We start from the raw sequence: 16,831 nt of genomic DNA on the forward strand, positions 1-16,831 counted from the left end.
AGTAAACAAAAACATAAATTAAAATTGTACCTTTTGTAATGACCACCAAAAAACAGTGTTGCATCTTTTTGGGAATTGTATTCATGTAAGGACTCTGTGGCAAGACATCAGTAGGTTTATAATTTAACACATTTATGAAGGTTTTACACTATTATGGAGAGATGTACTGCTTGGATTCTTTACCTACGATAGAAATAAGTTGAAACAATTTTAGGTATTTAAATTTCATTATTCTTTTGGCCAAATGTCATATTCACCAATGTAAATTTACAAACAAAACACCACATTTTATTACCTTGCAAAAATAAATTAAACTATATTTTAAGGCAATTAAATACTCTGCCAACAAAAAAGCTGATAGAATTATCAATGTGTGTATGCCCTTAAGGTCCTTGTGTAATGTGATATTGTACCCCCTAGCCCAAATGTCCTTGTATATTCTTTATATATACTTGTGTTCCAATGTACTTTTTGTATCGATTTGTTAATAAAAAATAAATAAATACAATTCTATATTTTTTTAAATAAATTAAAGAAGATGTTTGACTTGCCTAATTTCTACAATAGGAACAAGTCAAATCGCACACCCACACAAGAACCGTCAGGAAAAAAAACTGTCTTTAATTTCATTGCAGCCCTAGAGTTAAACACAGTGATAGTGCAAAGAGACAGACAGTACGATGTGAACCATCATACAGAGAATGCGGAAGAACAATGGCAAAACATTGATCTTCATTCAGATGGTTCTCTGCTCAGATGAAACAGAATGTGAATGACACATGAGTTTACAAGTTTCCCTTTCCATAATTATTAACCGTGTTCAAATATGACACAAGAAAGAGGTGTTGAGTACCATGAAGGGTTGTTCGTGTTACCATCTGTAGTAGGATGTCCCTTGGGGATACCCGTAACGAGGTATGACATGCGAGGGCTAGGTTAGTAAACATGCTGGAGCTAGAACCTCGTTGTCATGAGTCCTTATTTGAGATAATACTACACCATCATAGCAAAATCATGTCTATGTGGACTCTCTTCAAGACCACAACAGATGAGTTAAGACAATTGGTGTGTGCCTTATCTTTACTGAACTTTGAGATCACGGTCATGTGTGAAAGTCAATAGCGCCAATTTCCTGAGTTATTCAACCATTTTCAAATAATGCTTTGAACGATAAACAGGGAGGCTGTGAATGTATTACTGTTAATATATGATTTAAACAACATATTATCTAAAGGTACATTACTGGAAGTTGAGACACATGGGGTGTGTTCGTAAATTCACTCTGGAGTGCGCTCTGGGCTTTCATAAATTCAGAGCGTTGTTAGATTGTCCTTTCGTGAATTCAGAGCGTTTTGCTCTCGGGGTGTTCAGAGCGTCTGGCTGAGGAGTAGGGTTGATCCGAGCGTTCTGACCTCACAACAGCAGTCAAGCACCCGAGCTAACTGGCTAAAGGTGGCTAGCTTGCTAGCTACATCCAAACACAAATGAGAGAACACCTAACTCTGACCATTTTATTCACCCTAGCAGAGCTGGTTAGACTATTTTCGTGTTATCTAGGGCATTGGTGACTAACTGTACTGCTGGCAACAATTGAATTTAAAAAAATTGCAGACACCAGTCATTCAACGGGTGTTGCGTCTTCGTAAATTCCTGAAATCAGAGTAGACAGCCAGAGTGAATTTACAGACCCACCACATGATCAGTGCAAAGAAGGAACAAGAAAGAAATTCTGATTTTGATGACACAGCATGCATGCTGAAATAGGCACATAAACACCCCATAGCATAGTGCAAAGGCCTAAATGTATTCTTGTACATTGAACACATTTTACAAAACAGAGTGTACAAAAAAGACAGCAATCATTCTGAAATGTGTGCAGTGTGATAGGTGCAGAGCAAGTTAATATAACCATTTGGCAATCATAATTCATTGATCGTTTAAATGATCACAGAGCGGACGAGGCGTGGATTATGGAAGAGAAGGAGAAAGGGTTCAGCTTGTAACCTGTTCCACTGTAGAATTTATTCTGGAACTCCACCCTAGGAGAGACAACATTTTCAAAAATCAACAGACAATATTACATTACATTTTTTTTCATGAATAATATATTTTATCTTATTCTCCATTCACACACTCCTCTCCCCTTCGACTAATTCCTTCCCACCATCTCTCACTCATTCTCACCCTCGTCCCCCTTCTCTCACCAGTGCAGACGCAGGGCATGCAGGAAGGCAGACAGGCCCTCCATGACCAGCAGGACGGAGACTGTCAGCACCGCGAAGACGATGAAGAACAGAAACAGGATCACAGATCCCATGTTGCCTTGCCAGGTCAGGGCGTTATGCAGCACCATCGTCCAGAGCACCTCCGACAGCTCTGGAGGGTGAAAGGGGACACACTGAGTAGGCGCTAGAATGAGTTAGCACTCTTAAAGAAATGAGTCAGTGTGCGATCAGTAAGTCACTGTAAATCAGTGGGGAAAGTGTGTGTGTGCGTGTGTGACTCACGTGCGTGTGCAAGGCTGAGGGCCCACAGTCGTAGGTAGGAGGCTGTGTTGGAGATGCAGCCTAGACAGTACTCTATGGTGTGGATGGCCTGGTGCATGAACGCATCAGCAGCGTCAAAATCCTACAGAGATGCACAGAGATTTAGCTTCTTTTTTTTTTTAAGACAGGGAAAATGGGTAGAGAAGTTGGACGGAGTAATATGTTATTCCTTGTGACACTAGCTCGGGCTATGAGTATATTGAAACGGAGCTAGCACGGGTAACACAATGATGACTCGCTCCCTCTCACCACCACCTCCTCTCTGTGACTCCCCACCTCTCCCTGATGAGCATTGATGGAACTGTTTTCAGCCAACAGGGGTCGTCTGTCTCCTGCCTGGAAGACACAATCACATCAGAAATCACGCACAGAACGAGCAGTATGGCTGGTGGCATTGTCATGCTGGAGGGTTATGTCAGGATGAGCCTGCAGGAAGGGTACCACATGAGGGAGGAGGATGTCTTCCCTGTAACACACAGTGTTGAGATTGCCTGCAATGACCATAAGCTCAGTCCGATGATGCTGTGACACACTGCCCCAGACCATGACGGACCCTCCACCCCCAAATTGATCCCGCTCCAGAGTACAGGCCTCGGTGTAACGCTCATTCCTTTGATGATAAATGCTAATCCGACCATCACCCCTGGTGAGACAAAACCACGACCTGTCAGTGAAGAGCACTTTTTGCCAGTCCTGTCTGGTCCAGCGACGGTGGGTTTGTGCCCATAGGCAACGTTGTTGCCGGTCTGGTGAGGACCTGCCTTACAACAGGCCTACAAGCCCTCAGTCCAGCCTCTCTCAGCCTATTGCGGACAGTCTGAGCACTGATGGAGGGATTGTGCATTCCTGGTGTAACTCGGGCAGTTGTTGTTGCCATCCTGTACCTGTCCCTTAGGTTAGATGTTCAGATGTACCGATCCTGTGCAGGTGTTCTTACACGTGGTCTGCCACTGCGAGGACGATCAGCTGTCCGTCCTGTCTCCCTGTAGCACTGTCTTGGGCGTCTCACAGTACGGACATTGCAATTTATTTCCCTGGCCACCTCTGCAGTCTTCATGCCTCCTTGCAGCATGCCTAGGGCACGTTCATGCAGATGAGCAGGGACCCTGGTCATCTTTCTTTTGGTGTTTTTCAGAGTCTGTAGAAAGGCCTCTTTCGTGTCCTAAGTTTTCATAACTGTGACCTTAATTGCTTACCGTCTGTAAGCTGTTAGTGTCTTAACGACCGTTCCAGAGGTGCATGTTCATGAATTGTTTATGGTTCATTGAACGCATGGGAAACAGTGTTTAAACCCTTTACAATGAAGATCTGTGAAGTTATTTGGATTTTTACTAATTATCTTTGAAAGACAGGGTCCTGAAAAAAGGACGTTTCTTTTTTTGCTGAGTTTACGTATATTACACATACAGATGTTATACACATAAGACTAAACAAAGTCATCCTAGATACTTACACTCAAATCAATAGGCATAGCACACGCCCAGACAAGACAACACAGTTGCTCACCATGTGCCGGTGCTTCCTCTTGTGTGTGATGTATTGATGGATGGGTTTCCCCAGCAGCAGGACTGGAACAGAACACAGCGCCAGTACCACCAGGACCTTCTGCACCACCAACTACAGTACAGAGAGAGAGGGAGTTAGGACGTCTCACACACACACACACACACACACACACACACTAGTGCAGGTTGTATTTTGGAGAGAGCATGCTGCCATACCATTGTTTACCTATAGATTATATTTTCAAGGACTCAGGTAACATTAAGCATACTTTAGACAAATAAGTACATTGGAGTGAGCACGTTGTGTGCCCTTCCACAAACATACCAGTCCTGTACAGTGGCATCATGTTTCCCCACAAAACACACACATTCAGACAGACACATTCAGACAGACACCTGTCCTCTGTAGAGGGGCGGGTTGTCCTTGTTCTCGGCGAATAGGAACATGTCTATGAAGTGGATGAGGATGCTGGGGGCGGAGTTAGAGTGGGTCGTGTCGAAGGCCAGCCACTTGAAGATGACCATGAAGACCAGGTAACCAAACAGACACAGCAAGAAGAACAGCTCTGGGATCAGTACCAGGAACACACTGCTCAACTGGTTAAAGTGTCTGGCGGGATGGGGGAGTGAGGGATGGGTAGAGTGGGAGAAGGATGAATAGAGAGAGAGAAGTTTGTGGGTAGAGGGATTAGTAGAGAGAGATGGGTAGAGAGAAGGAATGCATAGGCAGAAGGATGGGTTTGAGTAAAGAGAGGGGTAGGGATAGCAAGAGGGATGGTGAGAAAATTATTAGATTACAGTGATACTCCCTTGCAGTTCCATTCACACCAGGATTGGGGTCAATTCAGGAAGTACACTCAAATTCTAATTCTCTACAATGCTTTTCAATGAAAAAAATGTGAAATTGGAATATGGTTTACTTTCTGAATTGAAATGGAATTGACCCCAACCCGTACAGGCACACACACACACGTTCCCTCACATGTAGTTGAAGAAGGCCAGACAGACCCCGAAGGTCATGTGGATGACCCCGATAATGACAGACATCTTCATCTTGTAGGAGTTGAGGAACGTCAGGTGGTTGTTGGACATACCCCAGACCTGAGAGGGACAGACAGACAGTCAGTCATGGAAACAATCATTACAGAGAGATGTGGAAGAGATAGATTATATATTCACTTTGTATGTTGTCTACCTCACTTGCTTTGGCAATGTTAACACGTTTCCCATGCCAATAAAGCCCTTGAATTGAATTGAAGAGTGAGAGAAAGATGGAGGCAGTGTGAGGTGCATTTCCATACCGGGTCGATACCAAAAGGATAGGGTCCTGTAAAAACCCCAGTGATGTTAGGGTCCAGGGACAGGAAGTTGTTCTCTTTAACAGTTGTTGGACTAAGAGAAGAAGAGAGAGAGAGAGAGAGACACAAAACTCATATTGTAAACATAACATACAGGACAATCAGAAAAGTGATTGAGGCGCTGTTATGCATGTGTGAGTGACGGACATGGGCACACGTGTATGTGTGTGTGTGTGTGTGTCCTTACTTCCACTCTCCGTTCTCAAACATGGGTCCTACATGCCAGCCGGAGCTGAAGGGGCTGAGTCCTCTGCTAAAACACTCATTGTAGATGGCCCCAGTGTAGACAGAGAACAGTCCCATCAACAGGATCAGATAACGTCCTCCAAACATCATCCGCCAGATCTAAACCACACACAGAGAGACAGTATATTAGGACTGTTCCTGTGAATCAGATTTGTCAGTCTCCCAATTTAAAGGGTGTGTATGAAAAGGTGCGACTGTGTGTGTGTGTCTGTGTGACCTCATTAGTGTTGTTCCTGAGTTTGGGGTCCTTCTCCTCCAGAACCATCCAGAGCGCAGCCAGGGACATCAGCAGACCGTGACCCACGTCCCCAAACATCACAGCAAACAGGAAGGGGAACGTGATGATGGTGTACACCGCTACAGAGACAGAGGGGAGGAGGGAATGAGAGAGAGGGGGAGGGAGATATGGGGATGGAGAGAGGTTAGCCAGAGAAAGTAGGAGAGGAGAAAACAGAGAGAGGGGCGAACGAGAGAACGGGGGGGCATGATAGTTCTGATCGTTGACATATACCAGAGGAGCTGGTTCTTCCCTGGGTTGTTGGCTGGTTAGAGGTTGGAAGTGACCGCTAAACTAATTGATGTATTGATTGGACTGATACCTGGGTTGACCTCGCGGTAACTGGCCACTCCGTAGGCGTCTACAATGTTCTGGAAGCCTGCAGTGAAGGAGTTGGTGGGAAACAGTGTAGGAGGAGGCGTGGAGCAGGGGAGGCGGTTGTAGAACGAGTCCACCCCGCTGCCACTCTTCCTCTGATAGGGGGAGAGACAGAGAGCAGATGAAGGGGCTTAAGGTCATACACATTTAGGGTACTGTGTAAAATGACATCCATTCCTACATTTAAACAGAGTGACGACAACATACAACTAACTCGCTCTTGTTGCGTTACTCAACCGCACACAATCTCTGTCCCTCCTCTATTCTCCCTTCTTCTGTGTCTCCCATCTCCCCGTCCCTGTTTCCTTCCCCTCGCTCACCCCTCCTTCCCTCAGGGCGCTCTGCAGCTCGGGCAGCTTGCGGACGGGACACCAGGCTTCAGCGATCAGACACTTGTCGGTGACGGAGGGGCTGCAGAGGTTCAGTACGGCCTGGACTGCCTTAGACTTCTGGACCCGCACCTTCCACTGGGGCAACACCGCTACTGTACGCACCAACATCTGCTGGAGGAACTGCTCTGTCTGAAAGAGGACCTGAGGAGGGGAGGGCAGAGGGGTGAAGGACGAAAGGGGGAAGGTGTGGATTAGAGATGGAGTTCGGAGGAGCTTTACAGACAGTAAACGTTCGCTCTGTTTGCTGCACCCAATGATTTCTAGTGAAGTTTAGTGATAGAGCATCAAAGTTGAAGGTAAATGCATTTTATACAGCGCTCGTGTCTGACTTACTGATTTGATGTCTTCAATTCTGCCCTGCAGTCCCTGGAGAATCTCCTCTCTCTCCGTGGGGCTGTCAGGATACTCAAACACCTGCGCGTGGAAGCTGGAAATGCAAGTTATCCAGGAGGTGCAAGAAAGACAAAGGTCATTAAACAAGCATGTACATGGACCACCGCAATGTGGTAAATGACGCCACAAGAAGTGGACAGGTTTACTTACCAATCACAGATCTTCTTGACCTTTTGTCCGATCTGATCTCCCCAGTAGGATACGAGGAACACTGTCCACTGCACCATCTCCCCCTGCAATCCCATCACATATTAGAAATGTTGATGCATTGACCATCTTGTTTGCCACTCTTACTTATATGAAAATTCCACCCCAAAAACTTTTGTTTTCTGTTTTCGATTTGTTTCAAGATATATAACTTCCAAAATACAGAAATACAGCCGGTATTATGCATTTAGCATATGATGCAACTTGATTGCCGATATGCAAAACATTTTGGGACTATATCAATTATGGACTAATGAAACAAATACCGAAAGATAAATTAAACAAATACCAAAATATAGGGTGGAGTTTTACTGTAAGTATAACTTTTCTCTTTATTTCATTCCTCCTCCTCTCCCTCTCTCCTCACCGTGACAGGATGCTCCAGCTGCTCCTCCATCTCTCTGAAGTCCACGACGACGTACCCGCGGCATGCTCGCCATAGCAACCGCTCAAATGATGGGACTTTCCAGGGGTGGACCACACCGGCCACAAAACTGCAGAAGAGAGAAGGATGAGAGACGAGCAAAGAAATAGGTAAGTTGGCAAAAGAGGATGTTGACCAACTTGAAAATCAATCATTTTCCAGAGCCAATGTAAAAAATCAAAATAATAAGGTGGAAGGACACTGGCAATCACTTTGACCAATGATGCTTACCGGAGGTGGACATCCTGTCGGTTAGGCTCCAATATGCCTACTGTTTCACGTAGAGGAGGTGGAGCCTGTGAGAGGAAACAATAAAAAGGGTTCGGGAGACTTTAACACATCCAAACAGTCGTTTAGGTTCTCTGAAGGAGTGTGTCTGGTTGTGTGAGAGAGAGCGAGAGAGACAGAGAAGAGAGAGAGAGAGAGAAATTAAATAATAAAATATACAGACAACAAATTCCAATTGGCTGTACTTAAACTCTTTAACATCATCCTTAGCTCTTGCATCTTCCTGGGACGGCAGGTAGCCTAGTGGTTAGAGCATTGGACTAGTAACCGGAAGGATCTGTCGTTCCGCCTCTGAACAAGGCAGTTAACTCACTGTTCCTAGGCCGTCATTGAAAATAAGAATTTGTTCTTAACTGACTTGCCTATTTAAATAAAGGTAAATAAATAAAATTCCCCCAATATTTGGAACCAAGGACTGATCGCCCCAATCCACAAAAGTGGAGACAAATTTCACCCCAATACCGTGGGATATGTGTCAACAGCAACCTTGGAAAAATCCTCCACATTATCATTAACAGCAGACTGGTACATTTCCTCAGTGAAAACAATGTACTGAGCAAATGTCAAATTGGCTTTCTACCAAATTCCTGTACGATAGACAACGTATTCACCGTGCACACTCTAATTGACAAACAAACAAAACAAAACAAAGCCACAGTCTTCTCATGCTTTATTAATTTAAAAACAGCCTTTGACTCAATTTGGCATGAGGGTCTGCTATGCAAATGAATGGATAGTGGTGTTGGGGGGGAAACATACTACAGTCGTGGCCAAAAGTTTTGAGAATGACACAAATATTAATTTTCACAAAGTCTGCTGTCTCAGTTTGTATGATGGCAATTTGCATATACTCCAGAATGTTATGAAGAGTGATCAGATGAATTGCAATTAATTGCAAAGTCCCTCTTTGCCATCCAAATGAACTGAATCCCCAAAAAACATTTCCACTGCATTTCAGCCCTGGCATAAAAGGACCAGCTGACATCATTTCAGTGATTCTCTCGTTAACACAGGTGTGAGTGTTGACAAGGCTGGAGATCACTCTGTCATGCTGATTGAGTTCGAATAACAGACTGCAAGCTTCAAAAGGAGGGTGGTGCTTGGAATCATTGTTCTTCCTCTGTCAAACATGGTTACCTGCAAGGAAACACGTGCGGTCATCATTGCTTTGCACAAAAAGGGCTTCACAGGCAAGGATATTGCTTCCAGTAAGACTGTACCTAAATCAGCCATTTATCGGATCATCAAGAACTTCAAGGACAGCGGTTCAATTGTTGTGAAGGCTTCAGGGCGCCCAAAAAGTCCAGCAAGCGCCAGGACCGTCTCCTAAAGTTGATTCAGCTGCGGGTTTGGGCACCACCAGTACAGAGCTTGCTCAGGAATGGCAGCAGGCAGGTGTGAGTGAATCTGCACGCACAGTGAGGCAAAGACTTTTGGAGGATGGCCTGGTGTCAAGAAGTGCAAAGAAGCCACTTCTCTCCAGGAAAAACATCAGGGACAGACTGATATTCTGCAAAAGGTACAGGGATTGGACTGCTGAAGTCATTTTCTCTGAATCCCCTTTCCGATTGTTTGGAGCATCCGGAAAAAAAGCTTGTCTGGAAAAGACAAGGTGAGCGCTACCATCAGTCCTATGTCACGCCAACAGTAAAGCATCCGGAGACCATTCATGTGTGGGGTTGCTTCTCAGCCAAGGGAGTTGGCTCACTCACAATTTTGCCTAAGAACACAGCCATGAATAAAGAATGGTACCAACACATCCTCCGAGAGCAACTTCTCCCAACCATCCAGGAACAGTTTGGTGACGAAAAATGCCTTTTCCAGCATGATGGAGCACCTTGCCATAAGGCAAAAGTGATAACTAAGTGGCTCGGGGAACAAAACATTGATAGTTTGGGTCTATGGCCAGGAAACTCCCCAGACCTTAATCCCATTGAGAACTTGTGGTCAATCCTCAAGAGGTGGGTGGAAAATCAAAAATCCACAAATTCTGACAAAACACAAGCATTGATTATGCAAGAATGGGCTGCCATCAGTCAGGATGTGGCCCAGAAGTTAATTGACAGCATGCCAGGGAGGATTGCAGAGGTCTTGAAAAAGAAGGGTCGACACTGCAAATATTGACTCTTTGCATCAACTTCATGTAATTGTCAATAAAAGCCTTTGACACTTATGCAGTATTTCATACTAACATCTGACAAAAATATCTAGAGACACTGAGGCAGCAGACTTTGTGAAAATGAATATTTGTGTCATTCTCAAAACTTTTGGCCAAGACAGTACATTATAAAATCCATGTACACAAACAAGTATGCGGTTAAAATTGCCAAAAAACACACATTTCTTTCCAAAGGGCCGTGGGGTGAGACAGGGATGCATCTTAAGCCCCACCCTCTTCAACATATATATCAACTAATTGGCGAGAGCACTAGAGCAGTCTGCAGCACCCGGCCTCGCCCTAATATAATCTGAAGTCAAATGTCTACTGTTTGCTGATGATCTGGTGCTTCTGTCCCCAACCAAGGAGGGCCTACAGCAGCACCTAGATCTTCTGCACAGATTCTGTCAGACCTGGGCCCTGCCAGTAAATCTCAGCATAACAAAAGTAATGGTTCTAAAAATGGTCTAGTTGCACGGACCACAAATACAAATTCCATCTTGACACCGTTGCACTAGAACACACAAAAAAACGATACATACCTCGGCCTAAACATCAGCGCCACAGGTAACCTCCAAAAAGCTGTGAACAAGCTGAGGCAAGGCAAGAAGGGCCTTCTATGCCATCAAAAGGAACATAAAATTCTACATAATTAGGATCTGGCTAAAATTACTTGAATCAGTTATAGAACTCATTGTGGTTGTGAGGTCTGGGGTCCGCTCACCAACCAATAATTCACAAAATGGGCCAAACACCAAATTGAGTGTTCCCAAACCTTCCATAACAAAGCCATCACCTTCAGAGCGATGAACCTGTAGAAGAGTCCCCTAAGCAAGCTGGTCCTGGGGCTCTGTTCACCAACACAAACAGACCCTGCAGAGCCCCAGGACAGCAACACAATTAGAGCCAACCAAATCATGAGAAAACAAAAATATATTTACTTGACACATTAGAAAGGATTAACAAAAAAACAGAGCAAACTAGAATGCTACTTGGCCCTAAACAGAGAGTACACAGTGGCAGAATACCTGACCACTATGGCTGACCCAAACTTGCTATTGAGAAAGGCCGCCGTGGGCAGGACTGGCTCTCAAGAGAAGACAGGCTAAGTGCACACTGCCCACATAATGAGGTGGAAACTGAGCTGCACTTCCTAATCTCCTGCCAAATGTATGACATTATGATATGTATGATATTAGAGACACATATTTCCCTCAGATTACACAGATCCACAAAGAATTCAAAAACAAACCCAATTTTGATAAACTCCCATATCTACTGGGTGAAATACCAGTGAGCCATCACAGCAGTACATTTTGTGACCTGTTGCCACAAGAAAAGGGCAAACAGTGAAGAACAAACGCCATTGTAAATAAAACCCATATACAGTGGGGCAAAAAAGTATTTAGTCAGCCACCAATTGTGCAAGTTCTCCCACTTAAAAAGATGAGAGAGCCCTATAATTTTCGTCATAGGTACACTTCAACTATGACAGACAAAATGAGAAAATAAATCCAGAAAATCACATTGTAGGATTTTTAATGAATTTATTTGCAAATTATGGTGGAAAATAAGTATTTGGTCACCTACAAACAAGCAAGATTTCTGGCTCTCACAGACCTGTAACTTCTTCTTTAAGAGGCTCCTCTGTCCTCCACTCGTTACCTGTATTAATGGCACCTGTTTGAAATTGTTATCAGTATAAAAGACACCTGTCCACAACCTCAAACAGTCACACTCCAAACTCCACTATGGCCAAGACCAAAGAGCTGTCAAAGGACACCAGAAACAAAATTGTAGACCTGCACCAGGCTGGGAAGACTGAATCTGCAATAGTTAAGCAGCTTGGTTTAAAGAAATCAACTGTGGGAGCAATTATTAGGAAATGGAAGACATACAAGACCACTGAAAATCTCCCTCGATTTGGGGCTCCACACAAGATCTCACCCCGTGGGGTCAAAATGATCACAAGAACGGTGAGCAAAAATCCCAGAACCACACGGGGGGACCTAGTGAATGACCTGCAGAGAGCTGGGACCAAAGTAACAAAGCCTACCATCAGTAACACACTACGCCGCCAGGGACTCAAATCCTGCAGTGCCAGACGTGTCCCCCTGCTTAAGCCAGTACATGTCCAGGCCCGTCTAAAGTTTGCTAGAGAGCATTTGGATGATCCAGAAGAAGATTGGGAGAATGGCATATGGTCAGATGAAACCAAAATATAACTCTTTGGTAAAAACTCAACTCGTCGTGTTTGGAGGACAAAGAATGCTGAGTTGCATCCAAAGAACACCATACCTACTGTGAAGCATGGGGGTGGAAACATCATGCTTTGGGGCTGTTTTTCTGCAAAGGGACCAGGACGACTGATCCGTGTAAAGGAAAGAATGAATGGGGCTAGGTATCGTGAGATTTTGAGTGAAAACCTCCTTCCATCAGCAAGGGCATTGAAGATGAAACGTGGCTGGGTCTTTCAGCATGACAATGATCCCAAACACACCGCCCGGGCAACGAAGGAGTGGCTTCGTAAGAAGCATTTCAAGGTCCTGGAGTGGCCTAGCCAGTCTCCAGATCTCAACCTCATAGAACATCTTTGGAGGGTGTTGAAAGTCCGTGTTGCCCAGCAACAGCCCCAAAACATCACTGCTCTAGAGGAGATCTGCATGGAGGAATGGGCCAAAATACCAGCAACAGTGTGTCAAAAACGTTTGACCTCTGTCATTGCCAACAAAGGGTATATAACAAAGTATTGATATAAACTTTTGTTATTGACCAAATACTTATTTTCCACCATAATTTGCAAATAAATTCATTAAAAATCCTACAATGTGATTTTCTGGATTTTTTTTCTCATTTTGTCTGTCATAGTTGAAGTGTACCTATGATGAAAATTTATTTTTAAGTGGGAGAACTTGCACAATTGGTGGCTGACTAAATACTTTTTTGCCCCACTGTATATGTTTATTTATTTTCCCTTTTGTACTTTAACTGTTTGCACATCGTTACAATACTGTATTTGGATATAATATGACATTTGAAATGTCTTTATTATTTTGGAACTTCTGTGAGTGTAATGTTTACTGTTCATTTGCATTGTTAATTTCACTTTTGTTTATTTATCTGCTTCACTTGCTTTGCCAATGTAAACATATGTTTCCCATGCCAATAAAGCCCTTAAATTGAAATTGAATTGAGAGAGGGTGGTGATGGGAGGTGTAGTTTTGACCTGTGAGGCGGTGAGGGAGTGGGTCTGGGTGAGAACTCCTTTGTACTGGCTGAGCTGGATCAGCTGGGCTCTGAGACCGTCTCTGTTCCTGGACACCTCTTTGAGCTCCCTGGCCAGCCTCTCACTCTCCTCCTCAATGGTGAGCAACTCTCTGGGCTGGGGGGCCGAGGGGTTCGGGCAGGGGGTCGGGCCATGGAGGGTGGGCAAAAGGGACCTATTGATCTCCTGCTCCAGGAACGCTGAGTGGAGAAGGATGAAAAGACAGAGAGATGGAGGGAGAGACAGGGAGAAAGATATGGAAGGATAGAAAGACCGGAGAGAGAGAAAGAGAAATGCATAGGAGAAAACTGTCAAACATCATTTTCCTGTATTAGTATAGGGGTTTTAATGAGCGGTTTAGGAGACGATAGTGTGAGAGATCTAGATACTCACTGAAGGTTTTCTCCAGTTCCTGACATCGTCTCACCTCCCCCACAAACTTCCTCTGGAAGGAGTTGACATTGGGGTTCAACTGATTCACCACGGAGGGAATTAGCAAAAGAGACAGTTAGTTACTCACATGTTATTCACACGAGGCTTGATTTAGTTGACACGTTGTTAATGTCAAACTTAGTTATTCATAGCGAGACGGTTGAGATATTAGTTGCAGCTATTAGTTCTAAGCCAGTGAATCTTTAGTCACGCGAAGATATGAGACAAACGAGATCAGGGGAGAACAGAACTCACGTCTCTGAACTCGACCAGGCCCAGTTCTCCCAGTTCACTGACACAGTTATAGGCTGAACCAGACTGGAGGAAGAGCTGCACCAGGCACACCTCCTCACTACGGAACATAGAACCCATCACCACCTAGAGATAGGCCTAGGAGAGCAAGAGAGAGAGAGAGGGAAGGTGGGTAAGGTCGAGAAAGAGACACAGTTGGAAAGCAGATTGGATAGGAGGAGTAAAGAGTAAGGAGAGATAAGGAGAAGAGATAGATTGTGGTAATTGTATTAAGGTGCACGACACCAGCAGAGCAATAGGCCTACACCCGTGGCTTCAAAAACAGCTGACAGAGGACAGTTGCAGAAAAGGGAAGGATGTATTCAGGCCCCCTCTGCCTAACTGAAAAAGTCACATGAATTGCAAAACAGTGGAATTTCCACTCAAGCTGCGCTTCCCAACTAATGACATGCTGACAGCAAGTCAATACATCTAGCCGTAGGTCTCAATACACGACCACCCTTCATGTGGGTAACGAAACTAGGTCCATAGTGAGGTATTTCAAGGACTTCTCGGAGAGACTGGAGAGAGACTGAACGAATAGACTACACAATGAGTGATAGGTTCGGTTTCGCTTTACCAGAAAAAGGTGCACCACCCACAAATGCCGCGAATTCGTCCAGCATCAATCATTTCAAACTAAATTAATGTAACAATTTTGCGGGGAGAGTTGCTGTCATCATGAGACATTGTTGGCAACATTGTATGCAAAAGTTGGCAAATGTTCCCCCCTCTCTTGTCAGTCAAAACCCCAAAAAACGGATCATGTTTGGCGACTATGTTTCCATATAGTGCCTTATTAGGCTATAAATACGTTATTATTATTACATCATTTATTATTAGGCAACATATTTTTTTTTCCAATGTCAGCATCTCAAATAGCCTACAACAGAAGGTTCAAGTTATCCACATACCTGTAACTGAAATCAGACAACTTGTTGACCGACCACCATATACGAATCTATCCTTTGAGAACAAAGCACGTTGCAAATGTACAAACTTGACCTGTTTTCTTCAATCTGTCCCGCTCGATCGAATGTGACGGCTGCTTGTGAGAGTTAGCTCCAGATGACAGAAAAGAACACCAAACAGTGGCAAACAAATCTCTTTTGACGGTAAAGTCAGCTTCTTAACATTCTTACTGTACTGTCACCGGCACGCCACCAGTATTCTGCCAGCAGCAAAAATGATGACGTCACGTTCGTTGCCTTAAAAAAAACAACTTGCATTTCAAAACATTGCAATGTGGATAATTAATTCAAAAGATTGATTAAAATTCTATGACCACTTCTATTGTGACAATAAGAAAATGCACTGGGTAATTTATGAAAACAGATACAAATTATGTATTAACACAAGTAATGACAAAATACATTGTTGAAGCTGGTATGTTGAGAATATTGGGCTGTAGAAAGAAAACATTTCTACCTGTCTCAGCTAAAGTGGGGTGGAAAATACTCAGTAGGGTCTCTACTACCAAATAGGGTTAGTTTTGGAGTGGGACTGTGTCATACCCAGGAGCACTTTATTCTCAGCTCCCTCCATAACCCCCATTGACTGTAATAGACTGTAAATGTGATACATATTGGCTTGTAGAGAGAAAGCCCCCATACAAAGAAAACCTTATTTGGTAGTAGAGACCCTACTGAGTATTTCCCACCCCCCTTTAGCTGAGACAGGTAGAAAGGTTCTCTCTACAAGCCAATAAGTATCCCATGTACAGTCGATTACAGAAAACGGCATTGGGCGCTATAAAGGGGGTAGAGAACGAAGTGCTGCTGGGTATATATGACACATTCCCCCTCCAAATCTACACAGTTTGGTTAGTAGAGACCCTACTGAGAATTTCCCCCTAGCTGAAACAAGTAGAAAGGTTCCCTCTACAAAACAATAAGTAGAACTGTGCATTGGGTTGCAGGAGTGGGTGGAGTACGGATTTTTTAATTTTATTTAACCAGGTAGGCCAGTGGAGAACAAGTTCTCATTTCCAACTGCGACCTGGCCAAGATAAAGCAAAGCAGTGCGACACCAACAACACAGAGTTACACATGGGATAAACAAATGTACAGTCAATAACACAATAGAAAAATCAATATACAGTGTGTGCAAATGTAGTAAGATTAAGGAGGTAGGGCAATAAATAGGCCATAGTGGTGAAATAATTACAATTTAGCAATTATACACTGGAGTGATAGGTGTGCAGAAGATGAATGAGCAAGTACAATCGGGGCCAAAAGTTTTGAGAATGACACAAATATTAACTTCCACAAAGTTTGCTGCTTCAGTGTCTTTAGATATTTTTGTCAGATGTTACTATGGAATACTGAAGTATAATTACAAGCATTTCATAAGTGTCAAAGGCTTTTATTGACAATTACATGAAGTTGATGCAAAGAGTCAAAATTTGCAGTGTTGACCCCTCTTTTCAAGACCTCTGCAATCCTCCCTGGCATGCTGTCAATTAACTTCTGGTGGCAGCCCAGTCTTGCATAATCAATGCTTGGAGTTTGTCAGAATTTGTTGGTTTTTGTTTGTCCACCCGCCTCTTGAGGATTGACCCCAAACAATCGGAAAGGGGATTCATCAGAGAAAATGACTTTACCCCAGTCCTCAGCAGTCCAATCCCTGTACCTTTTGCAGAATATCAGTCTGCCCCTGATGTTTTTCCTGG

At 43.9% G+C, this 16,831-nt stretch overlaps 1 protein-coding gene across 2 annotated transcripts; it reads right to left on the reverse strand.

The window, feature by feature from the left end:
• Positions 1 to 601: 601 nt before the first annotated feature.
• LOC115130596 (V-type proton ATPase 116 kDa subunit a 3-like) lies at positions 602 to 15,342 on the reverse strand. Of its 2 annotated transcripts, none has more exons than XM_029661889.2 (20): positions 15,075 to 15,342; positions 14,125 to 14,259; positions 13,831 to 13,909; positions 13,399 to 13,637; positions 7,958 to 8,022; positions 7,670 to 7,796; positions 7,246 to 7,328; positions 7,036 to 7,129; positions 6,631 to 6,843; positions 6,255 to 6,405; positions 5,873 to 6,012; positions 5,597 to 5,754; positions 5,353 to 5,443; positions 5,034 to 5,152; positions 4,448 to 4,661; positions 4,053 to 4,163; positions 2,823 to 2,882; positions 2,508 to 2,628; positions 2,205 to 2,376; positions 602 to 2,039 (listed from the first exon to the last, which is right to left on the reverse strand). In XM_029661889.2, the coding sequence occupies exons 2-20, from the start codon at positions 14,239 to 14,241 to the stop codon at positions 1,946 to 1,948; spliced, it is 2,448 nt and encodes an 815-aa protein (XP_029517749.2). In that variant the 5' UTR covers positions 14,242 to 14,259; positions 15,075 to 15,342; the 3' UTR covers positions 602 to 1,945. The 2 variants fall into 2 exon arrangements, with proteins under 2 accessions (XP_029517749.2, XP_029517748.2); XM_029661888.2 differs by having other exon boundaries at positions 2,796 to 2,882.
• Positions 15,343 to 16,831: the final 1,489 nt, after the last annotated feature.

Source organism: Oncorhynchus nerka, linkage group LG6 (assembly GCF_034236695.1).
Source record: "Oncorhynchus nerka isolate Pitt River linkage group LG6, Oner_Uvic_2.0, whole genome shotgun sequence".
NCBI classification, from domain to species: Eukaryota; Metazoa; Chordata; class Actinopteri; order Salmoniformes; family Salmonidae; genus Oncorhynchus; species Oncorhynchus nerka.

Coding starts and splice junctions, on each gene's coding strand:
- LOC115130596 (XM_029661888.2), bottom strand. CDS start 14,241: ATGGGTTCTATGTTCCGTAGTGAGGAGGTGTGCCTGGTGCAGCTCTTC. Junction 7,797..7,957: donor CGACAGGATGTCCACCTCCG/GTAAGCATCATT, acceptor TCTCTTCTGCAG/TTTTGTGGCCGGTGTGGTCC. Junction 2,377..2,507: donor CCTCAGCCTTGCACACGCAC/GTGAGTCACACA, acceptor TTCACCCTCCAG/AGCTGTCGGAGGTGCTCTGG.